This window comes from Nematostella vectensis, chromosome 10 (genome assembly GCF_932526225.1).
Source record: "Nematostella vectensis chromosome 10, jaNemVect1.1, whole genome shotgun sequence".
In the NCBI taxonomy this organism is placed as follows: Eukaryota; Metazoa; Cnidaria; class Anthozoa; order Actiniaria; family Edwardsiidae; genus Nematostella; species Nematostella vectensis.
The window spans coordinates 9,719,487-9,743,737 of NC_064043.1; the positions used below are offsets into that span (position 1 = coordinate 9,719,487).

A 24,251-nucleotide genomic window follows, 5' to 3' on the forward strand; every position below is an offset into this window, starting at 1 on the left:
ACAGACCAAGTTTACGTTTAACCTTCAATCAAGGGATGGACCCGCAATGGCCCAAGCAATGAAGCAACATTTAGAACAAGTTTTGAGAACTAAAATCCAATCGGTACAGGTAAGTGGGGTAGAAAAGCAACTCGTAAAATTTAAACCAGATAAGAGTAAACACATGCGAAGAGTAAACTTGGTTATTTGAAGCCCTCAGACGAACACTCTTTAATCCAAGTTATTATTTAGCGCAAGCATTAACCAGACTTCGTGAATTTCCCCTTGGTTGACCATCATTCACTTTCTAACTAAACACTTTTGACTTTCTTGCTTGTAAAAACGCATAATTTAAGTCCTGCCCTATGTTTTCGCCCTTCGTTTAAAGCAATCTCTCATTATACGACTCACTTCTTCTTTCCTAATTTCACTTTACCAATTTCAGTTTTAAAAACATTCATGAGTTATACGCTCCGTACTAAATTAAGTTTTACGAAGGCTTTGGAAAATCGAAAGTGGTTTTCTCCGAGTCATCCTGCGGCATAAGCTTGTTGTAGTTGTCATAATTTTTTCATGAGGTATTTTCACTTTGAAAAACAAATGGCCCTCCTAAAATCGCGAAATTTTTGCATTAATTTCCTTAAGTGTATCGTGTCTCTTTGATGAACAGTAGCATGGTTTCTGGGAACCCATTCAACTGCTATGGAAGTAATTTTTATCTGCGTTTCCATCAGGCCATAGAAATACTAATCACCTATACAGAGCATGCATTTGACGACTCCCATTTCTAATATTTTAATTTCTATCAGCGAAACACCTTCTGAACCTCAAATTGCTCAGTAGGTAATATTTTCCAGTACAAATTTGTAATTGTGATTTAAAAGGGATCACTCCACAATTTTTTACTCTTAAAGTGGAATTTTTTTAAGTTTACAGTATGTTTTTTCTCAGTTATTTGTTATTGTGTTTTTTAATTTGTAAGAATATACCATGCACTCTAAACGTATGGAATAAAGTCCTTTGCTTTTGATATGTGATACTATATTTTACATCACTTCATGCATCACTTTGTCATAGTTATAGAATGCCTTTAACAAACATAATTTGTTTTTATAAAATAAAACTTAGTGTTTAATTCAAAAGTTTTGATTTCTTCAGACTCTATCACAAATGGCTGAGGAACTTAATGCAAACTACACATATGACAGCTCTCTTACAGTTGATAATGTAAGTACAAATACTACTGGTTATAACAAATAATTTTACTATTCAATCAAGAGTGTTAGTCCTTAAAAAGAACATTATTGCAAAAATTGTTATCAATCAAATCAGGAAGCTCAAATAAGATATCTACCAAAGATAGTCTCTTTCAACTATTTGTTGCATTCAAGGTACTGTTGTATTCTTTAATTATTTTTAAAACAATATACATGTGGCAGTTAATAATGTTATTATATATAGAGATTTTACATATTCAAAATATATAATTAAATTATCGTTTTTCCATCACACATTATGCACAAATCTCAACGTGCCTTTGAATTATTTGCAGTTTAAATTCTATGACAGCAAATACCTTGAAGAAGCTGATAACTTCACTCTAGTTGAAGTACCAACATTTGCAAGTATTCCAGTAAACATGACTTACAGTACCGTCCATGTACCAACAGATGTATACAAAGGAAGTAAGTAACAAAAGTGTGGAATTAAAAAGAGAGCATATTGAATAAGGGTGGTTAAACCTTTATAATACAACTGAGACTGTTACAAGCTATAAAATAACACAAGGTTGAATAGGTATGTTAAATGCCTCTGTGAAACATAGTAGTTGCATTCACATTTCAAGCACTAGCCCTTCGTCGGAGTATCAGTTTCAACGAGGCAAACAACATACTGTATCAACCTTTTGTTGATTTATAGCCTCTACCCCCTGCCCATGGACAATCATCTAGCTTTTCTACAGCTTGTCTGTAAACTTTCTAGTTATTCCATTGAGACTGTTTCAGTTCTAGGACCTTGAAAGTGCTATTCCTGTTCAATTATCAGTGATAAATTCAAATTAACTTATCCAGAAAATGGTTTGCATACATACACATTTTGAATAGAATCCCCAAGTAATTAACTTTTTTTTTTAATTTTCTAGGCAAAGTTATCCTCAACTCTGCCAAATGGACAGAAGGTCTTGATAAGTACTTCAGAGAAAATATGGAAAAAGAACCTTCTCTGCTCTGGCAACTGGCTGGCACATCAACAGGAGTCTACCGTGCATACCCAGGTAAGACCATAGCCTTGCACAGCTATTTTTAACTACTCCACCCAAACCCAGGTAAGACCATAGCCTTGCACATCTGTTTTAAGCTAATATCTACTGCCTATACCAGGTAAGACCATAGCTTTGTACAGCTATTTTAAGCTAATGTCTACTGCCTATACAAGATAAGATCATAGCTTTGTACAGCTATTTTCAGCTACTGTCTACCACCCAAACCCAGGTAAGTCTGTAGCCTTACACAGCTATTTTCAGCTGATGTATACTTCACATATATCAGGTACGACAATAGCCTTGTACAGCTGTTTTCAGCTGATTTATACTATGTATTCCAGTTAAGACCATAGTCTTGCATTGCTATTTTTAGCTTTTATGATCTCAGTACAGAAATTAGCTGATATTCCTTTTATTGATTGATTGATTGATTTAATCCACAAGGGATTTAATCCACTAAACAGGACGATCTTAAAGCCAAGGCTTGATATGCATAAAGTAAACACTGTATAGGGGCCCTTGCTTGAGATTCCAAATGAAAAGTTACCCTTTAGTGGATCCTTTTTAAAAAGTGTGTTTCTAGATAGTTATCTCATTTGTTTACTGTGTGATACTTTTTAGCTTGATTAGCAGGAAAACACTGTATGTACTATAATGACCCTCGCTGAAATACTAAATTGGCAGTTACTGCAGCCAACTCATTCTAAAAAGTGATTAGGAGGCCGAGTTTAACTGATTTAGTATTCATTTGTTTTGGACATTACCAGCTTCTAGTTTAAAATCAACATTTTATATATAAAATACTTTATAGTGTGTATATATTATAGAGTGTCTGTAGAGCAATTACATGTCTTGGGAGCAGGAAGCTGCAAATTGTTTTCAAGTTTTAAATTATTTAGATTGTAAATTGAATACTTGTATATGGGTATAGGCACTGAATTTTTTACCATTTCTCCAGAGTACTTCTAAGTCTAAGCACTCTTAACCTTGTGATTCTTATCTTACATCTACCATTTCATTTGGCAGTTTAGCAGTCAGGGGCAATTATATGATTATTTGACAGCTGGCAGCTTTCTTTGAAAAGCTGATAAGGTTTTATTACCAGTTATATCAAACTTCCCAGTTTCCATGCAAATTTAAGTGGGGCTGTAGTTTTATAAATACACCTGCTGAGTCAACTGAGTTTTCTAAGGTGCTTTTAACAATTTTTGAATAATTTAAAATTTAAGTTATTTGAAATTTAAATAAAGAAGTCTATCAATTTTTGGTTATAGGTCTTACAAATTTTATTATCAAATCTTCTTAAAAATAAGTGTCAGTCTATGCGGGGGTAAAGGCTATTAGTTTTGACAATACTGATTTTAGCTTAACCTATTCCAACCTTATTCCCACTTGGTTCATCAAGTTATCAGGCTTTGAAATTACATAGGAGTTTGATTTAACTTAAAATATCATGTTAAAATATTCATTTGCAAATAAATTTACCAAGCCTTGATAAAATGAAAAATTACAGGACAACATTTAAACTACGCCGGTGTAAAGATATATGGTCCATCAGTGTCTATAACTACAGTTTATCCCCTTGTCCCTTTTTCCTGACAGGCTACAAATGGAGAACGCCAAACGACAAGGATATGTATGATCACCGAAGGAGAGGCTGGTGGGTCTAAAAAAAAAATCCTGTTTAAATGCACCTATTAAAAACAAAAGGCCAGACTTGGCCGCTTCTTATGAGAATTATGTGTTAGGAACTTATAACTACACACTATTCATCCATATTTCTGCATTCAGTAGATATATCACAAGATCTATTATGTCTTAGAACTGCCATTTGACAAATTAAACTAGGCGTATGCTTCCATATCTGAATCTACACTTGAGGCAAATTCCTTCCTGTAATGTTGAACCTCACATAACAATGCCATCTTTCACAGGTACATCCAAGGGTCCAGTTCACCAAAAGACATGGTTATTTTATTAGACTTGTGAGTGTCTTTCTATTTTAAGGAGTCAGTTCCTTTCAATAAGTGCTTGTTTTAGAAACCTGGATGCTTATTTGTCGCAGCACACTTAATTAAAAATTTAGACTTCAGCTCTTTATCAACATAATCATGTCTTAATTATAAGTTCTAAATTAAAAGAAATCATGCTTAATCATTGAACAGTGAGAAAATAATCAAGAACAGCCTCCAAGTTTTAAACTGTTTCATTGTTTTCTAATAATAAAGAGTAACTTGTTGTTGCTGAAAGTGTGGCCTTATTTTGAGGGCCACTTATTTAAAAATTTTAAGAGGGGAGATTATTAGAAGCTACTGTTGGTGCTGGACAAGGCCTTTACTGAATTGTCTCTCAATAATTAGATCCCAAAGGACTTATGGTAAGAGGTCACTATTCTGCTAACTTCCTTTTCCTCTTTTTAAGGGTTTACTTCCTTAAGGATATAATTATCCTCCTTGGCATACAGTACTGTCTCTCCAATCTTCCTGAAAATAGTCGTTCTAAAATAAAACTATTATTTGTAACAATTTTCCTTAAAAATGTTCCCTTGTTCGTTAAATGACAGTTTTAATTAATGATAAACAAAACCGATTAAACAGTTACCTAAAATCTTTTACCCTGGTTCCAGAGCCTTTAACGTCTCTCAATTTTAGTTAGCTCGCTGGCCACAAAATAGAGACGTGCGAGGCTCTGGAACCAGGGTAAAAATCTTCATGATATATTATTGATAAATGACAGTGATAAAATTGCTACCTATATACTAATACACGAATGTACTGACTTACCTGCTATCTCGCAGGAGTGGAAGTATGACTGGGAGCAAGATAGCAATTGTTAAATTGGCTGCCACATATCTTCTTGACACTCTGCAAGAAAATGACTTTGTTAATGTTGTTGTTGTGAGTAAACGTTATAAATTATCATATATTATTAAAAGTAAAAGTCGTAAAAATCACAAATCGTTTCACTCTATATGGGTTGGATTTCTATAAGAGATTAATTTACTAATAAGCATTGATATAAATATATAGTGCCGTAGCAGGCTTCAAAATATTGGGGGTCATTTCCTTATAATTTCAAGAAATATTGGGGCACATGCCCCCAGTGCCCCACCCCCTGCTACGGCCCTGATTTACAATATAAATTTTAAACAGGTTTAACAGTTTGGGCTTATGTGCTTGTTGATAAATTTAAGTGTAAACTGGTTTTAAAATTGCAGAGTATAAGTATAAATTATAAATATTTGAAAGTCAGCATATTTTAATGTTGTTTCATAAAGGGCATGTCTTTGGAAATGATGCATCTTTCTTAAATTTCTAGTTTAATAAAAAAGCCTATATGCTGTGCGAGTATTTAACATCAGACGAGACTAAGGTAAGTACACTCATCAAGTAGCTTGAGACTACCTGTGGATTAATGACTGCCACTTGGACTGCAAATTCAACTGTGGCCACTCTGTTTTGTCATTATCAAACATTGTCGCTAGTGTGGGCGTTTAGTTTCTGATCTTCATGAGGAACTTGCATTGCATGGAAATTAAATACTGACTGCAAAGTAAAACTGAATTGCAAGATATAGAAAGAACTGCTTACATGCCATAATTAAAAAAATCTGTATTTTGGCAATGGGTATCTTTAATAGAAATCGCAATCAATGTTTTTTGGGCGAAATTGAATTGGTGGAATAAATTTTCTTCTCTACTTGCTTGCTTACCCTTCTCTTTGCTTATTCTCATAATCAGCTTGACCAAGTCAAAGGCGTCAACCTTGGGAACTGTAATGACACTCTCCTTCAGGCAACATACCAAAACAAAAAGGTCAGTGATGAAATGAGCTGAATATGTCAACTTTTTAACCCTCAAGTAATTGCATTGAGCCACTTAACTGATTGCCTACCTATCTCTTTTTTTAGTATTTAAAGAATCTAGTGACATATGTGTGGGCCACAGAGGTAGCAAATGTGGATATGGGCTTTGTGAAAGCTGTCGAAGTACTGAAGGTAATGTGTGATCATCATTGACATCATCATCATCATTCTTATAAGCATCATTACTAGCTTTATCATCATCATATGTAAATCACAATGGTCCTCAACTATCATAAACATCTCACCACCATTACTATTAAAAATATCATCAGCGTCAACAACAACAACATTATCATCACCATCCACAACAACATCATCACCATCAGCAGCAACATCATCACCATCAGCAGCAAAAGTATTACAATCACAACAACATCATCACCATCAAAAACAACATCACCACCACCAACAACAACATCACCATCAACAACATCACCATCATCTACAACAACATCACCACTATAATTAAAAATAGCATAATCAATATCATCACCATCAACAACATCTTCATCATCAACAACTATATCATCACCATCAACAGCATAATCACCATCAACACCAACTACTACATCATCACCATCAACAACATCGTCACCATCAACAACGTCAACAACATCATCACCATTAAAAACATCAACAACATTGTCACCATTAACAACATCATCACCATCAACAACGTCATCACAATCAAGAACATTATCACCATCAACAACATCGTCACCATAAACAACGTCAACAACATCATCACCATCAACAACATCAATAACATCATCACCATCAACAATATCATCACCATTAACAACATCATCACCATCAACAACAACATCACCATCAACAACATCATCACCATCAACAAAATCAACACCATCAACAACAACATCATCACCATCAACAACATCATCAACATCAACAACGTCAACAACATCATTACCATTAACAACATCAACAATATCGTCACCATCAAAAACATCATCACCATCAACAACGTCATCACTATAAACAACATCATCACCATCAACAACATCAACAACATCGTCACCATAAACAACGTCAACAACATCATCACCATCAACATCAACATCATCACCATCAACAACATCATCACCATCAACGACATCATCACCATCAACAACGTCACGTCACCATCAACAACATCGTCACCATAAACAACGTCTACAACATCATCAACATCAACATCAACAACATCATCACCATCAACAATATCATCACCATCAACAACATCGTCACAATCAACAACATCATCACCATCAACAACAACATCACCATCAACAACATCAACACCATCAACAACAACATCATCACAATCAACAATATCATCACCATCAACAACATCGTCACAATCAACAACATTATCACCATCAACAACATCACCATCAACAACATCGTCACCATCAACAACGTCAACAACATCATTACCATTAACAACATCAACAACATCGTCACCATCAACAACGTCATCACCATCAACACCATCAACAACAACATCACCATCAACAACATCATCACCATCAACAACAACATCATCAACAACAACATCACCATCAACTTAAAGCTATAATCACAGTCGTTTCTTCTTCTACTCTACAGAAAGCGCGAAACAACAACCAGACCAGCTCTGGCTGCATCCAAACCATTAACTTCTTCACGGACGGCGTCGAGGATGTTGTACACAAGAAGACTAACGATTTCCTAGATGATCCTGAAATCCAGAAACTAGGTGTAAGGGAAATACAAACATTATCAAACGATAAACGAGCTGCGAGTCGGATCTCGAACTTGAGGAAATCGTTCGTAGAACATAGCTGATATTCTCCATGCAAGCAAGTATTGTAAGAAAAACTTTGCGCACGACTGATCAAAGTCCTGTTGGTTTGAATTTTGTTAGCCTGATTCATCCAGTGCTTGCAATTATTTGCTTCAGGGGAGGGGAGGGGTAGTGGAGCAAACCTTCACCACATGTGTGATAAATCAAGCTAGCGAAAACAAAAATTGAATTTTGGATGTCGATGTTATGTCTTGGTGAGCTGTGTAGCAAAAGAATCTACGGGCGGTACTATAAATCCGCATTGATATTTTCTTTCATGTATCAAGTAGAGGCTTAGAGTCTTTCTCTGTGTGTTCAGATCCGCGTCTTTGGGTATCTGGTCGGTCGGGAGAAGGGCAGTCCTTACAAACCTGTGCAAGATATCGCGTGCAGAAACAAGGGTGAGTGTTTGACTTGTTAGAGAAACTTGGAATATAGCAGCCTGGGTCTATCTATTAAGTTCAGTGCCGTAGCAGGGGGTGGGGCACTGCCCCCCCCCCCCCCCAAATATTTTCAAACATAAGGAAGTGACCAGTAGGGGCGTGGCCATTTTCTTTATGTTTCTTTATTGTGCCCCAAATATTTAGAGGTCTGTTATGGCACAGAAGGTAAATAATTTAGCTTGCTTTGGGGGATGGGGAATGCCAATAAGTACATATCCCGAGCTAAGTAACATGCATCCCCGATAAAATATTTTGTTATGTTTCTGTTCTAGGTTACTTTTACACCATCGAGACTCTTTCGGATGTCAGAGAGAACATTTCCGTAAGTTTACTCGACAGGCCATGATGTGATCCCAACCCTCGTCTTTTTTAGCCATCCTCGCATCATGATTTGTATTCTCAGTTATGATTTATCGATTTCTTGGTATATTTTGCAGCCATGGATGTCTAATATTTTTTTGTATTTCTAACGCGTGGATAAAAGGCGAGCTCTGCTATACCATGCTCCACGTTATAGAATTAGGCATTCACCATTCATCATCAGGCCTTACAGCACTTAATGCACGTAACCCTGCATTGCACGTGATCGTGTCTGGCTCCACTAACATGATCTTTGCACTTTGCGCACTTCAGAAGTACATGAGCACTTTAAGACTTTCGATCACGTGATCAAATAGACATGTTACTACCACCGAGTGCACGTGACCTGTGGTCACATTGCACGTGATCGTGTGTGCGGTCCCCTGGCTCCACTAACATGATCTTTGCACTTTGCGCACTTCAGAAGTACATGAGCACTTTAAGACTTTCGATCACGTGATCAAATAGACATGTTACTACCACCGAGTGCACGTGACCTGTGGTCACATTGCACGTGATCGTGTCTGCGGTCCCCTGGCTCCACTAACATGATCTTTGCACTTTGCGCACTTCAGAAGTACATGAGCGTGTTGAGTCGTCCTCTCGCTCTCACTAAGCAGCACCCCCCCACGTGGACTCCTATATATCTTGACCAGCTGGTGAGTGGGTTACCTGTGTCTCGTGTACCGCTAGTCTGACGCGCGTGTTGTTGTGTGTCCTTACAGCCGTATATGACCGTGCTCGGGAGACCGCAAGGTTTGTCCCGGGACCGCAATTTGACCTCCTGGACACCTATTTATCGTGATGGCGGGGTGAGTGCGGTTAACATGCGTATTCTGGCAATAGAGTAAGAGCCAAACATTCAAAACAGTTAAACAACAAAATAGAGAAGAGCAAAAGAAAAGCTAAAACGTGAGTTAATCCGGGAACTAAGAATTATTTGGCGGGAAACCTTTTGGCGGGAAACCTATTGGCGGGGAAAAAAGAACTTTTAGTTGGTCATCGTATCAGACTCATTCGTGTATATTAAATCGTTTCCATCACCTTATAGGGCGACAAAGCAGTTATTTTGTGGCTCTTAGTCTCTTAGGTAGCAAAACGTTTTTCTGAGGAGAAATTGCTAAATGATTTTTGGGGAGGGATTATCTTGCGTCAATTGCCAGAAAGCGTTTATTTTTTTATTATTATTTCCTTTACCAAGATGCATTGCATATTATCAATAAAAGATATTAATAATTAAACTAATCAATAAACAAAAAATACGCGAATACAGAAGTCAAGCAGTGTTGTTGTCCATTAATTTTAACTATGAAAACTAACTATTTATCCATTGTCACTCGTCAACCTTTCAGTGCTTTCCCTTAACCCTCAATTAATTCATTTATATTAAAGATATATATAGTTCCATTTTAATTTAATATGAGATAATGTTTTTATTTGCTAATAAATTAATATATAACAAACACAGATGATCATGGCACATTACTATCTCTTGCTTAACTTTCTCTTTATTGCATGTTCGTTTGTTGTGGGTTTTCGTTTAATGCATGCATCCATGTCGTTCCTACGCATGCGTGGACTCATCCCATAATATGCAATCGCACTTGGTGTACTAAAGCTAGACACCAGACCTCCACTGCCACTCACGGTAAATCGCATGTCACACGGTAAGTATGCACTCCACTTTCGGCGTTTCCATGGTGATTCGCACAGCGTTTCAATGGTGATTTGCGCGGCGTTTCCATGGTGACTCGCGCGGTCAAGTTATCGTGAGTAGAAACGGCGAGTAGCCTCGTTTTTGTGTCTGTGCGTTTCTCATCATGTTTGAATTATGAACCATGTCATATTCATAAATCAGCACAACCATGTTATCCTACACAACTCCCCCTCACACGCCTACCTATTTGCATGGATTATGTTTCGCACGGCTGAATCAGATTGTCTGTAGTGGCTGATTCTAATGGAAGAGTATTGTGTTGTTTTTACCCCTGAAGTCGTCGTCCTCATTGATCCTTAAACGATAAGGATGACCACGATATTAATGATAGTGATTGCAATGACAACGATGACAACCTTTTTGATGACAATGATGATAAAGATGATGATGGCGATGACAACAACGACGATAACGATTCTGATGGCGATGATTATGAAGGCAATAATAATGACGACGACCATCATGAGATTATGATGACGATGAAGATAATGGTGGTAATTGTGATGACAACGACGATAATGATAATGATAGCGAATACAATGATGACGATAATGATGGCGATGATTAAGATGACAATAATGATGATGGCGATGATTAAGATGACGACAAAGATGATGGCGATGATTAAGATGACGGCAAAGATGATGGCGATGATTAAGATGACGACAAATATGATGGCAATGATTAAGATGACGACAAAGATGATGGCGATGATTATGATGACGACAAAGATAATGGTGTTTTGGTCATTATCGTTATTGCTGTTTTTGTGGTTGATGCTTTTGTTGCTGTACTTGTTGCTCTTGGTGCTGCTCTTGATGTTTCATAGTTGTGACGTCATGGTTACTGCTGTTGATGCATTTGCTCACGTAGTCACACTTTCTTGCGGGGACTTTGCCTTTGCGATTGTTCTCACCGTAGCGTATTTCCATTGTTATCCAAATATCTCCCCTCCTCTTACCCGCCTCAAGCACTGTCATCGCAACCAACTTACTCACAACCTCACCCACCAGTGTCACTACACAGCCGAGTATACCCACTCACACGCAAACCCACAGCAAACATCATGTACATCTTTTCCTACCCATTAACCTCCAACTTCTGGTGACTATTTTTGCCTCAGGGTCTCGGCTTGATGATCACTGTTGTCGCGCCTATCTTCGATCGTAGGGTGAGTAGAGTAATATCCACGTCATATGGAAATATACTGAGAAATAAACTGGAAATATACTGAGGACATTATTTTTACAGTAGCAAGCACAGTTAGATGGGTTGACATGGCAAAAGTCCGCGTTATCGATAAACGGTGAAGTTTTCACGTCGTGGTTTGGCATAAAATAGCTTAAAAGTATTAGATAGAACGCCGACATGTTGTTGTCGCTCAATTAACCACACCTTTCTCGTAATGCAATCGTTTTGTCTTCTTCAGAACAAGAACAACCTTCTAGGCGTGGTCGGGACTGATGTGGCTCTCCCACAACTCACGGCGTCCGTACCATTTCACGAGGTTAGGGTCTTAAAATAACCTGATTGATTTGTTTATTTGTGACTTTCATTGCGTTATACAAATAATGAACTGATGGCACTAAATTAGAATATAAGCAGAAACACTAAAAACGCTAAATTCTGAAAAATAAATAATAGCAAAAGTTTATCCTAGTTGCTATGGCGTTAGTAAGGGAGGGGCACATCCAGGGGCTTAAACCAAGGGGCGTCACCGTAATGTTACTACGCCTATTTAAAAAAAGATTTAAGTAGCCTGCTTGCAGGCGGTACTCGGTGTTATCATCGCGGAAAACCCTCTACGTTCGATGATCGGGCGCCATATTGTATTCTAAGCCGCATGGTTACTGGGGGCGAGCGCAAAACGGTGGACGCGATTTGAAGTTTGTCCTGAGAATCAGGGTTTTAGTGCAGGCGGTTTTTTACCTCTTCCCTCTCCTTTCCCCCCTACCCTGCGTCCGTTTTTGCGCTCGCCCCCAGGAACCGTGCGGCTTAGAATACAATATAGCGCCCGATCATCGAACGGAGAGGGTTTACCGTGATGATAACACCGAGTACCGCCTGCAAGCAGGCTAGTTTACAAGTGAAAGTCACTCTAAAACGACCCCTCCAGGGATTCGAAAATATGGATGTACTTGGAGGTTGTCGCTTACAATCGGGCCTATAGAAGAGCGACCACGTCCTTAAACAATAGAGGCTGGTCGCTAACAAGAGCTGTTAGACCAAAGCATTCGATTGGTAAATAAAAGGGATATAGTATTATAGATGATGTTCAGTTTTACCTGAGGCAAAATATGCCAAATTCATGCAAATCAATCAAGTCGATTGTTTCGTCTTCATTAGCATGTATTTGCATTGAATACGGCTCATGGATAATACAACGTTTGAACTTAGCCTCATAGGGATCGCGATGAAAATGTATTCGCAAAGGGAAGGACCAGTTGGTAATTATTTTCACGGGACACTTCCCTTTTAGGTCGGTGCTAATGGATACGGTTTCGCTACCAACAACAATGGCTTCATCCTGTTCCACCCCCTGCTCAAGGAGGGGGTAAGTCTAAGAAGACGTGCCTATCTTGATATTTCTTTATTTGTTATGTTAACCCTATTTTCTATATAACCTATCTAACTAATAATGTAATTGTGAGCATGAAGGCTGTGCCTACTAGCCGTAACTTAGTGTTAACCTGTGTTGCCCCGATCAGAATCCTATCCCAGGCTCCGTTTCGCCCGACGCAGAGTTGCAAGAATATGATCCTGTAAGTCCCGGTGTTGAGGTTTTCTAAGAACATGTGGAACTCCGTACTGGCACAGGGTGCCCAAAACCGGTTTCAGGATAGAGTGAATCAATTGGCCATTGATGTTTGCACTTTTCCTCGTTATTGAATCAAAAATTGGTTTCCTATTCTTAGCCCTAGCGGTTGGTTTTGAGAATGCGCGCGGGCCGTATTTTCCTATCCCTGCCCCTCTTCGCGGTTCTTGTGTTCTGCCATATTGAGAAAAACTAGAAATAGCTTATCAGTATGCCAGGAAAGCTATTTATTAAGCGCGGATACGACTTTAGATACATTGTAATCAAAACTGCCGTTCCCGATTTTTGTTTTTGACACGGTAGCGCGTATCGATATTGAACTTAAAATACCGTGTTGTTTTCTCAGAGGATCTTGGGTCGATTGATGTGTGCCAGATTACGGAGTTTCACCGGATTGTTTTAATCTTTTTAAATCTTTTCCACTTATTTCGCATTCGCGTCCTACTTGAAATTCCGCATTTCTGCGCGACATTCCTTTCAACATCATTATTTCATTTACATTTTTACTCGTATCTGCAAAACTTTATTGTTTATTAATTTCCCAAAAATTCTACGCTCTTCTCTACCTATGTACTAATTCTGACTATGATTCTGTCTTCTGTTGTACTCTGCTGTATATGTTTGGTTTGTATGGCCTCTTGTGTTATTGTTATTATTTATTCTTGATCACTCTAATTCTGACATATTTTGCCTTTATTTATTTGGTTCAATTGTTCCTTGCACGTTTTTGATCTGGATGGTTTTAAATCTTATATGTTTTTTAAAATTATCTTTGTTAAATTTATGCATGTTACCGATCTGGATTCATCAAAATATTTCAAGTTTCTGATCTCGATCAAAAAGTGCATGTTTTTCATCTTGATTTCTCAATGATTACACGTTTCCAATCATGATTTATCCAATATCTTGCACGTTTCTGATCTTGGCCAATGTGTTTCACTGCGTTGTTTGCACCAACCACCATCAATCATGGCATGTTCCAAATTATCCTGACAAAATTTTCTGTGATGTTCTCGAAGCGTCATTCTTAAGTTTTTCTTTCATCCTATCCCAGGACAATCCACCAAACTTAGACCTCGCTGACGTGGAATTGAAAAACGCAAATCTAGACCAGGTGTGTGCCATTTCTGTTTCTCCTGAAGCTCATTGTGATATTATCGAGATGCTTGGGGTCGTTTTCTTATCTTTAGAAGAATATGCAATTCAAATTTTGGCAAGCAACAATAAAATTGTTGATAGCATGATCGTCAGGACATCTTTTATACCAAAGTACTTTCGAAAAAAAAGTCTAATGAAGAAGTTTACGACAGTTGAATATTTTTTTTCCGGGATTGGGGTAGGGAGAGACTGGGGTTTGGAAAAAGCATAAGGAAACGAAATAAACTGTGTAATAAAAGGAAAGTGTGATAAATTGAAACATTTTGAGTTTGAGAATAAGAATTATAAAGTGATATTTATATAATATCGTTGTCATTGAGTAGCATTTAATCTTATTTCTCAGCTTTCTCGGAGCATGATTGATCGACTGACAGGAAATGTGACCCTGAAGAACCATCGCCTCATTTCAAAAGACTTGGTAAGTTAAGAACTTTACAATAAGCAAACAATTATTTGAGTAAGGGGTGCTTTATCTTTTTTCTCAGCTTTTTTATCGGGAGTGGGAAAGGAAAGGGGACTGGAATTTTAAGAAAATCGATGTTCAACACAACGATTGCTTCCTTATATTTATTCCTCCGAATTCATGGTTCAAGAAATAGCGAAAGTTATAATTTCATTGGCCAGATTCGAGAACTCGAAGCCAAATTCTTCTTTGTCTCACAGAAGCGAATCAGCCCCCAAAGAGAATATCACATCTTCTTCACAGAAATCAATGGTACTTCTTACAGGTGAGTGCCCCGGTTCCAGTGCGTCGGACCTCTATTTAGTGGCCAGCGAACTTGCGACGAAATAGAGAGACGTTCGAGGCTCTGGAACCAGGGTAACAGGTGAGCCGACTGTGTGACTTAACAAGGATGATCCATGCAACGCACTTGAGATTTTAGGTGAAAAAAAAATATTGATAATTATACATGCAGTGTGGTTGGAAGTCATAGTGTTTTGATGCTATTTTTATTTCTCAGCTCTGCGGTTGCCATTCCCACGTCGAGTTTGTACAAAATGAAGTTCGGTACTGAATATCTAGGTAGGTCCACAACAGATTCACACAAAAAAAGAAACAGTTAAACAAGAATAACAATAATATTTGCCAAAGAAGGCTTTCGCTCTTGCCTGCTATAGTGCGAGATCGTGTAGACCCTGATGTGCAGGCGCATGAGCTCAAAGAGACTTTAATCAAGGCAAACTCCAATCCCTCCAAGCAATTTGTTCATAGTTATATGTCTTAAAATAAAGAACATTGTTTTGTATTGCAAGCACTGATTACTTATTTTTCTACAGGCTCGAAAGATGATCTCATAAAGTCGGTTCAAGGAACGTTAACTCAAGTTGCTTCATGGTGAGTTGTTAAATGAAACAGTCACCTCGCTGGTATTGCAGGTCGAATTGTCCAAGTGTTTGTATGAAACTCCCACTCTAACTGTAGTATTGTGGGACGAATTTTCCGATTTTGGCTGGTCCACCATAATCTTAAATGTGGATAGTCACTGCATACTTTCAGTCCTGCAATTAAGCTGTGGAAAGCGTTTGAATGCCTACATTTGAACTGTTCATTTAACGTTTATCCTCTCTCCTAAGGAAAATCTGCGAGGGCATCGTTCCGTTTGCTCGTAACAATACGCCTCGGTACATTCCTACCTACGCCAGCTGGCAAGACATTATAAGCAATATATACAACGATATCACCAAAGCTAAGGACTTGTGTAAGTATACTGTGCAAGATGATGGTTAAAGACTCGACAATCTGAACGATAAGATGTACCCATGTCATACTATGACACGGTCTCGTGGTAAGGATTTGACTTCACACTCGTTATGTCGAAAACGCACGAAATTCAACTGTCTGCTGGAGCAAAGTCAATCCAACTTTTATGCCCGTCTCAGATGGTCTTTTGTATTCTGTCTTTTTTAGTTTGTTTATACGGCATGCCGTTTCAAAAGTCTCCATCAGTTTCTCTCTAACGAGTGTTATTTTGATATTTTGATACTTATTTTGTTGGGGTTTTTTTGAGAATGGGGTTTTCTTCCACCTCGTGATCTAAACGACTTCTGACACATTGTGAACTGCGCTATACATGCCCAACTATTCTATATCGCAGCTTGGTGCAATATCTAATTGCCAGGATTTGGTGTTGTCAGGTGATGAAAGCCTCTTTTCCCATCTCATGTTTGACGCGAGTACCACCAGCAAACTCGTCAATGAATGGAACGTAGTTGAGAATGACACGTAAGTGTGGACTTTAAAATCTGCTCGAGAAAGGTTGCCGTCTCCTCAGGTAGCATTTTAGTATTTTTCCCATCTGACTTCTAAGTCAATAGCTCTCGACTATGGGGACTTTTCCCTCTACAAGCATATGATCCATGGAATCATACAAGAGAGTGCGAAATTCCTCAATTCTTATGTTGCTTTACCTTTCGTTAAAATTTAGGAGCGGCGTTCTGTCTGTTTTTGTTGGAACTAGTGGAGGAATGGTCCGCTCACTAGCACCTGGGTAAGCATTGTGTCTTTCTCCCCCTCCCCCATCACCGTCCATATACATCAGCACTGTTAATCATAGCATAAATATCATAGCTATCAACCAAAATTGTCATTGTCACCATCGTCACCGCTATCACAATCATCACCTTTGTCAATGCAACAAACCTACCATGATCACTATCGTCAACAACAACAACAACAACAATAATAGATTATTTTTACTCCACAGGCAAGTAGACCCTCCAGTATCGCGTGACATGACTCGTGAGCCCGTGTACGAGCGGGCAGCCGATTCCCCCGGTACCATTGTTATTTCTGCGCCTTACAAACATCCAGGTAAATGCTTTTCTATCCTGTTTTTGTTCCCTGCATATTGGTGTTTGCAATCGTTCCTTTCTGATATAAACTTCGGAATACCATGCCACATAAATGGCTTCCATTGGACTTGACATCTCGTCCTTTAGAAATTAAGGAGTGAAGTTGTTTCGTAGAACGATTGTCTCAGGGTACTCTAATGTTGCCCCCGTTTCTGTCTAGATGACAAAACCGAGGATGACAAGGTCTTGAATGCCAGTATTGCGTTGACCATCAACAAAAGTGGCAAGTCGACGGTAGCAGCAGGTCGGTAGCAACCATCTTTAAGTTTGAGCATGTTGGGGTGGTAAAATGATGATGGACACTGGCGGAATATGAATAAGTAGTTTTTTCGACTTTAATCAATATGAACGTCTTGATACATCTCTTAGAATATTCTATTTTTGTATCTCAGTTACTTGAATTAGCCGATTGTGATTTGCGTGACGGAAATAGGTAATTTGCGTGACGCTGTATTATTTGGTAGTGTAAAATAGCGGGTTCAATGTACATTCTGTAATGACTGAGGATCTCTCTTTCAGTTGTTGGAATACAGATGAAGGACGACGCAATTCTCCAAAATATCATATCAGGAACAGAGGTACTTTAGTGTTGATCAGTTAAAACCATAGTTAAATCTATTATTGCACACTCTGTTTATAAGGTTTTAACTGCAACTATTATGGATTTTCAACCAGCAAACTGTGTCCTGTTCATCAAAACCACAGGCCAACACGAAGTTGTTTGTTTGAGTTCCCTGTGAGTCAAGGGGCAAAAGTCTTATATTCTTCAGCTCCTCCCTGAGTAGCGACTTTTTAATTAAAATATGGGCAACAGAAACCTTAGCCCCTTTGAATGCTGACTGACAGAAGCCTCGCGTTAATTATGTAGTTTGTTAACGTTAACAAGAGTTCACAAAGTCAGTTTCAGCAGTTTGTTATAGTAAGAGTTCACAAAGTATTTGCTGTAAAACTAGTAGCGATACACTAAATGAAGCAAGTTCTTGATAAGATATCATTTGTTTTTCTGCAGGCTTGTGCTGATAATGAGGTAAGGAGTCAATGTGTTCTCTCGAGTACTTTTTCTTTGTTTACTGTCGAAGGCAATTGTTAAAATATAATTTTAAACGTTCATAACAGAGTCATTTTATTGTAGAATGTATTGGATTAAACAGCAAGTGGATGTATTTTACTAGAAGTCGGCCAGGTCCTTAAAACAAGTCGGGTGTAGGGTTTTAACATTTGTTCGTACGTAGAGGGTCTTAAAAAGACTGTTTTCTCTGCAGACACACTCGTGTTACTTGATTGATGAAGATGCCTATGTTGTCGCTTCAAATCAAGACTCAGCAAAACAGGAGGTAAGTAACACGTCCCCTTCTTTCCTCCCCTCCACCCGATCTGCCTTACCTCCTTTTGCTGCTGCGTTTGTCAATGTTTTTGTGATTTATTTGCGTGTTTTTCTGCTTTTGCTTGGTCTTCTTTTCCCTACTTGTCCTCATCTTAGTCGTCTTATTGGTCATTTTTCATATTTATTTTCTTCATATTTTTTTTCTTCTTTCTCTAATTTGTTTTGTTATTTTTTCAACTTTTCACCTTGTCATCCTTACCCATGTTCTCATCTTTTCTTCCTTCTTCATCTACCTTCTCTTCCACGACATCAGTCTAAGCGCACATGGAATAAACCTCACCCACAGTATTGATTAAATTTATTTCTGATTACCTGCTCTGTTTCGGATCTAGGTTGGTAAATCGTTTGGTGCAGTGTATGGCCAAGTCATGGAGAAGATGGTCAATGAGTCTCTCTTTCAACGGTAAGCTTGATTGGTCAATTATTTGCCATTTGCAAAGCGCAATTTTCCAAAGTTTTTCTTACAGAGCTAGAAAACTGTTTTTCTTAGACTTCCCAGGGCATTATAGGAGCAAATGGGTTAATACTAAAACTTTCCATTTCCAACACTAAACATTTAACCGTGGTATCAAACTCTGATAAGTCATTGTTTGGACAACATAAAATATTCGGATAGAAAACATCAACCTGGTCTCAGCCTTTTTTTAACAAATTTCGAACGCTATGAAACTTTACAAGACGTTCATAAGTAAAGAAGCAGATATTTACTAATCTACCATCCCACATTTCTTTTCATTATCTCTAGCTTTTATTTCGATGACATCCAAGCAAAGTGTTCCAAGCAGCAGAATACTGCGTCCAGTGCGATGCGACATTTGAATGTAAGTGGTATACAAAAATGTTCCATTCAACGTGGATTAGCAAGTCACATCAGAAAGTTAAAAAGCTAGCGATGTCCTTGTCACAAGGTAACACAATCACTTTTGTCGATCCAACCTTACCTTTATCAATGGCACCCCCCCCAGAAGTCGCTGTCAAATTTGTAGGCAATATTATCACTATTGAAAATTAAGTTTATTTTCATATTATATCCTTCATATTTTCCTTTTTCCGTAGCCCTTGATGGCGCTTTCAAGCTATGCCATTTGGTGGACACAGTCATTGATCTGGTGAGTTTAAGGTCGCTGTGTATATTTTCTTAAATAATTACTTAAACCTGTTAAAAACTCTGTTTTAGGACGCTGGCCCAGTTCAACGTCTTCAGTCTGTTTAGCAGCAAGACGCAAGGTGATCATAAGATTTAAAGTGGAGGTGGTGATTGTTTTGAGGAAGATGGTATGGTAGTGATGACAAAAGTGGTGATAATGTGTATGTGCATGATGTTGTCGATAGTGATAATGTGTATGTATGTTGATGGTGATAATGTGTATGTAAAGTTAACCATGTACAGTATACTTGCGTGAAAGGGACAACAGAGCGAGACTTTAAACAAAGTGCCCATGTGTGTGTATTCTTAGAAGAACACCAGCACAGTGATGACATTGATAAGAGATGTGTTTAGTTTTGTGGTAGTGATGATGTTTGTTGCAGATAATAAACTGTTTCAAACTCTTTAGTAGATTTTGCATCCGGAATTAAGTTATCCAAGCCTAGCCAAACTTACCTGTTAGCTACCAGATCGGGGTCCCAATATTGCTTATTTGTTCTGGTGTAGTTTTGGCTGAAGATGACCCTTCGATGATATCGTGCACTAAGAGAATTCAGTTCTTCAAAGCAAACCCAGATGCCATGAAGAATGGGTACAACCCTCCAAATGTTGGTGAGTAGCCTTTCTATTAGGGTGGTGGCTAGGCCTAAGAGTGTGTGTATGTGTTTGGGTGAAGGGATTTGGATTCGCTTACTCTCTGACTTTCTCTACCATTCAGCCTCCTGAGAGAACTCCCACAATTACGGGACTAGTTCCTTTCCAGTACACTTTCTATCAAAAGTGTCAACCGTAAGAATGATGTATTTATTGGTATTTTGATTTTCGTTAAAAATTTTTCTTGGTAGACTCTGCAATAGACTGTAATAGCGACAGAGTGGACTGCTTTAAGTAAGTACATAGAGATAATGCATCTATAAAGCCAGTCAAAAACACATTTACATCGCCCTATCCTTACACATTAGCATTTAAATTATTGAATTTGACCAAAGATGAGCCTATGGTCTCCAAGTATTCTTTTGCTTACCACAACTTAAATGTAACAACCCTGGAGGTCAGGTTATATAGAATATTGTTGTTTTTGTAGGCCATGTGATGTTTGAATTTCATCCGATTTTTGTTAATAGCACTTCGTTGTTCTTGTAGACCCTACTTCTTAGCAACAGCAGTACCTGACACCAACCTCGTTCTAGTTATTGTCAAACATTGTAGTAAATGTCGAAAAATGAAGATGTCTACACTTCCTCAGCAAGGTGAGGTTTTTATTCTATGCTGGTTTAGATGCTGTGTGTAGGTTGAGCCCTTTTTTTATCTCTACTGTATGACCAATTATTGGTTTACAGAGGTCCAGTAAGTGATGTGTGACATCATGTATCTGGAGTTTGATGACGTATGGAAGGACTTACACATTGGTTGCCATGATGCTTGCTAGTCCCCAGACTGAAGGAAATGTAACGAAAATATCATACTCTTGAATTATCATAGTGTGACCCATGCTATTATGGCTGGCCTTTCCCCTCACATAAAAGGATGCATTTTGGTGCATTTGAAGTCGAAGTAACCACTACTGTCAGGGTAGTCCAGAACTGGACTCTCTTTGCTAGTCCCCAGACTGAAGGAAATGTAACGAAAATATCATACTCTTGAATTATCATAGTGTGACCCACGCTATCATGGCTGGCCTTTCCCCTCACATAAAAGGATGCATTTTGGTGCATTTGAAGTCGAAGTAACCACTACTTTCAGGGTAGTCCAGACCTGGACTCTCTTTGCTAGTCCCCAGACTGAAGGAAATGTAACAAAAATAGCATACTCTTGAATTATCATAGTGTGACCCATGCTACCATATGGCTGGCCTTTCCCCTCGCATAAAAGGATGCATTTGTAGTCGAAGTAACCACTACTGTCAGGGTAGTCCAGACCTGGACTCTCTTTGCACTTAACATTCTGGCTCTTTTCCACGAGCTCCATACTGGGGGGAGGGGCACAGTCATAGGTATCATATGGAGAAAGTGTAGTATTTGGTGTCCCATTAATAAGAAATGACCTTCCCCTGTGTACGTGCCTGTATGTAAGCTCACTATCTTGACTGAACTATGAAAGAATATCCAAAGAAACAAGTGAAATCCTCTAAATGCACCATGCTCACAAGAGTAACCCCTTCTGGCATAACTTCTTCCTGATTATTTCCAGAAGGTCTCTTATCGTGTTTATGAAGCTATTTATATAATTAACTCGCATTTTGTTTGCCCTTTGATGTTTTTTTAATTATATTTTAAAACCTGATAAAACTGCTCATTCATTAAAAAAAATAAAGTTGTAAAAATTGTTATTTTTGTTGCAGTGGAGAACGCACCTTTCACACCACCCAGTGAGCGTTACAGACGGTTACCACAGCTCAAATGCTATGCATCAAGTGAATTTGTGAGTTAAGAGGGCTGACTCTTTTGGTGTTGCACTAATCCAACTCACATCAATGTGAATAATTTGATTATTTATATTTGAATCTTATTCAGGAGGATAAGACTTGTTCTTCAGTCTCCAGTGTTACACCTTTGACCCATCTCCTCTTCGCCTCGTTGCTGGTCTTCATGTGGTTGTTGCGCTAGCAGTTTGTGAACTGACCAAGTAATCACACTCTTCCTGGACTTCAGTGAAGGTAGAGAGATATAGATATTTATTGTTAGAATTCTCAACCAGACCACCGCTCCACCAAGCTGGCTGAGAAACGATGAAGCGACAGAAATTAGGAGAAAGACAGTAGTATTTATTGATGCGAAGTACTTTATAGCATTTATGTAGATAGTTAAAAAAAAAACAGTCATCTTGCAGAGGCTTAACATTCTTAGAGATAAGAATGTGGGTACATACCTTTCTGATAGTGACAGAGTGGATTATATAGGGTTGTAAACAGTGGAACGCCAAACACCTATTCATAGGACTAATGTTGGGAATATCCCCCTGCCTAGTAGATGTTTGCTTCAAAATGGCAAGGGTTTATTAAATAAAAAGAAATAACCTTTATTAACTGGTAAGGGAAGAATACACCTTCAGATGCTTATTGATAAAGGCAACACACAGTTCTTGTACACAGTATAGTGTTTAGCTTTCTTCAAATACTTTCATAAGATTATTACACAGGGACATTTCCAAGAAGCTGGGGGGAAAGGTCCGAAGGTTCTGGAACACCATAATTCAACATGTAAAGGTTTTATTAACATGTAAAGAGCCTGGGGAATAGCAAGTGGGGCCCCCTTTCAAAATGCCCTTTTCACTGTTAGTACATAATCAGGATAAGACACAGTTTGTCTAGAATACATAATAAGAGAAAACATTCATGGATTATTGTTGAATAATTGATTTTTTTAAGTATTCATGAAGTAAATTTTTGATTTTTTTTAATGTAGTAGACTTTTGAAATTATTCATTTTCACAGCTACGAAAAGTTCATTTTATATAATAAAGTAGAATCCATAGTGATGTACTAGAGCTTGCATAAACTGGACCCAATCAGATATATACACCTATTTCACAAAAGGTTGTCAGTGCAAATTGTGAATGGCAAATGGTTAATGGCTTATAGGTCCAGCAATGTCAGAGCCAAGCATTGGTAACCGTTAATGGATAATTGTTTTGATTTATCCATATTCTTCAAGAGGCATGGTTACTGTACGTTTGGTTGGTACTGCCATTTGCCAATTGCCATTTGCACTAACAACCTTTATTGAAATAGGTGTATACAAAGCTGTTAACAAATGCACTGCAAAAATCTGTTACTTGAGTCTAATGTATACAAGTTCTACTGTACAATAGAATTACAACTTTATTTACCAATTTACATAAAAGGTTTCCTAAAAAAACAATTTTATAGTGCAGCACAAATTTCAAAATATAAAAACAGTGTTAAAAAGACTATAACAATAATAATAATAATAAAGCATATTTATGTCTGTGTACAGGAATACTGTCAAAATGCTATAGATGTAATGAAAAAAGTAGAAAATACACTGTTTTAAAACCACATGTTCATTGTGATTAAGTAAACCTTTCCCTTTCCATGTAGTTTGCCAGGAGTTGCTTAGGGGGGGAGGGAAAGTTCTGTAAATGTCCAAACAAGCACCATTGCACTTATTTAAGACATTTCATGTCCAGACAAGATGCCTATTTGTGGGAGGTGCTTATTTCAAAATCCATTTTTCCTCTAGAAAAAAAGTGCTTATTTTTGTATATGCAAGAAGCATGTTTGTTTGTTTTTTAAAGAACCATAGTTTTCAATACTTCACAAGGCTAGGTGCTTAGGGGGAGACACCCATTCCTCAATTATGATATACTTACATGCCTGTCAACCCCAGAAAACCTCAAGGCTTGGGAATTTTTGGGGGGATTTTTGGCCATTCAGAAAGCTTTCGCACACAGATCTTGAGTGTGTTTCATAAATGGCGCTAC

At 38.0% G+C, this 24,251-nt stretch overlaps 1 protein-coding gene across 4 annotated transcripts; it reads left to right on the plus strand.

Moving 5' to 3' along the window:
- The first annotated feature begins 2 nt into the window (after positions 1-2).
- On the plus strand, positions 3-23,826 carry LOC5519294 (voltage-dependent calcium channel subunit alpha-2/delta-2). Of its 4 annotated transcripts, none has more exons than XM_048733342.1 (40): positions 3-109; positions 1,138-1,206; positions 1,532-1,664; positions 2,123-2,254; positions 3,845-3,902; positions 4,177-4,227; positions 5,040-5,139; positions 5,561-5,614; positions 5,982-6,056; positions 6,152-6,238; positions 7,715-7,846; positions 8,251-8,332; positions 8,647-8,696; positions 9,310-9,393; positions 11,575-11,622; positions 11,881-11,958; positions 12,931-13,005; positions 13,160-13,213; positions 14,321-14,380; positions 14,768-14,842; positions 15,088-15,152; positions 15,387-15,448; positions 15,703-15,760; positions 16,000-16,124; positions 16,561-16,648; positions 16,851-16,913; positions 17,130-17,236; positions 17,438-17,521; positions 17,797-17,855; positions 18,287-18,304; positions 18,540-18,611; positions 18,994-19,064; positions 19,407-19,482; positions 19,718-19,770; positions 19,839-19,888; positions 20,316-20,420; positions 20,654-20,696; positions 20,952-21,058; positions 22,150-22,229; positions 22,322-23,826. In XM_048733342.1, exons 1-40 carry the CDS (start codon positions 47-49, stop codon positions 22,412-22,414), a joined length of 3,039 nt encoding a protein of 1,012 aa, XP_048589299.1. In that variant the 5' UTR covers positions 3-46; the 3' UTR covers positions 22,415-23,826. The 4 variants fall into 4 exon arrangements, with proteins under 4 accessions (XP_048589299.1, XP_048589298.1, XP_048589300.1 ...); XM_048733341.1 differs by lacking the exon at positions 9,310-9,393 and adding an exon at positions 9,460-9,546; XM_048733343.1 differs by lacking the exons at positions 9,310-9,393; positions 13,160-13,213 and adding an exon at positions 9,460-9,546.
- Positions 23,827-24,251: the final 425 nt, after the last annotated feature.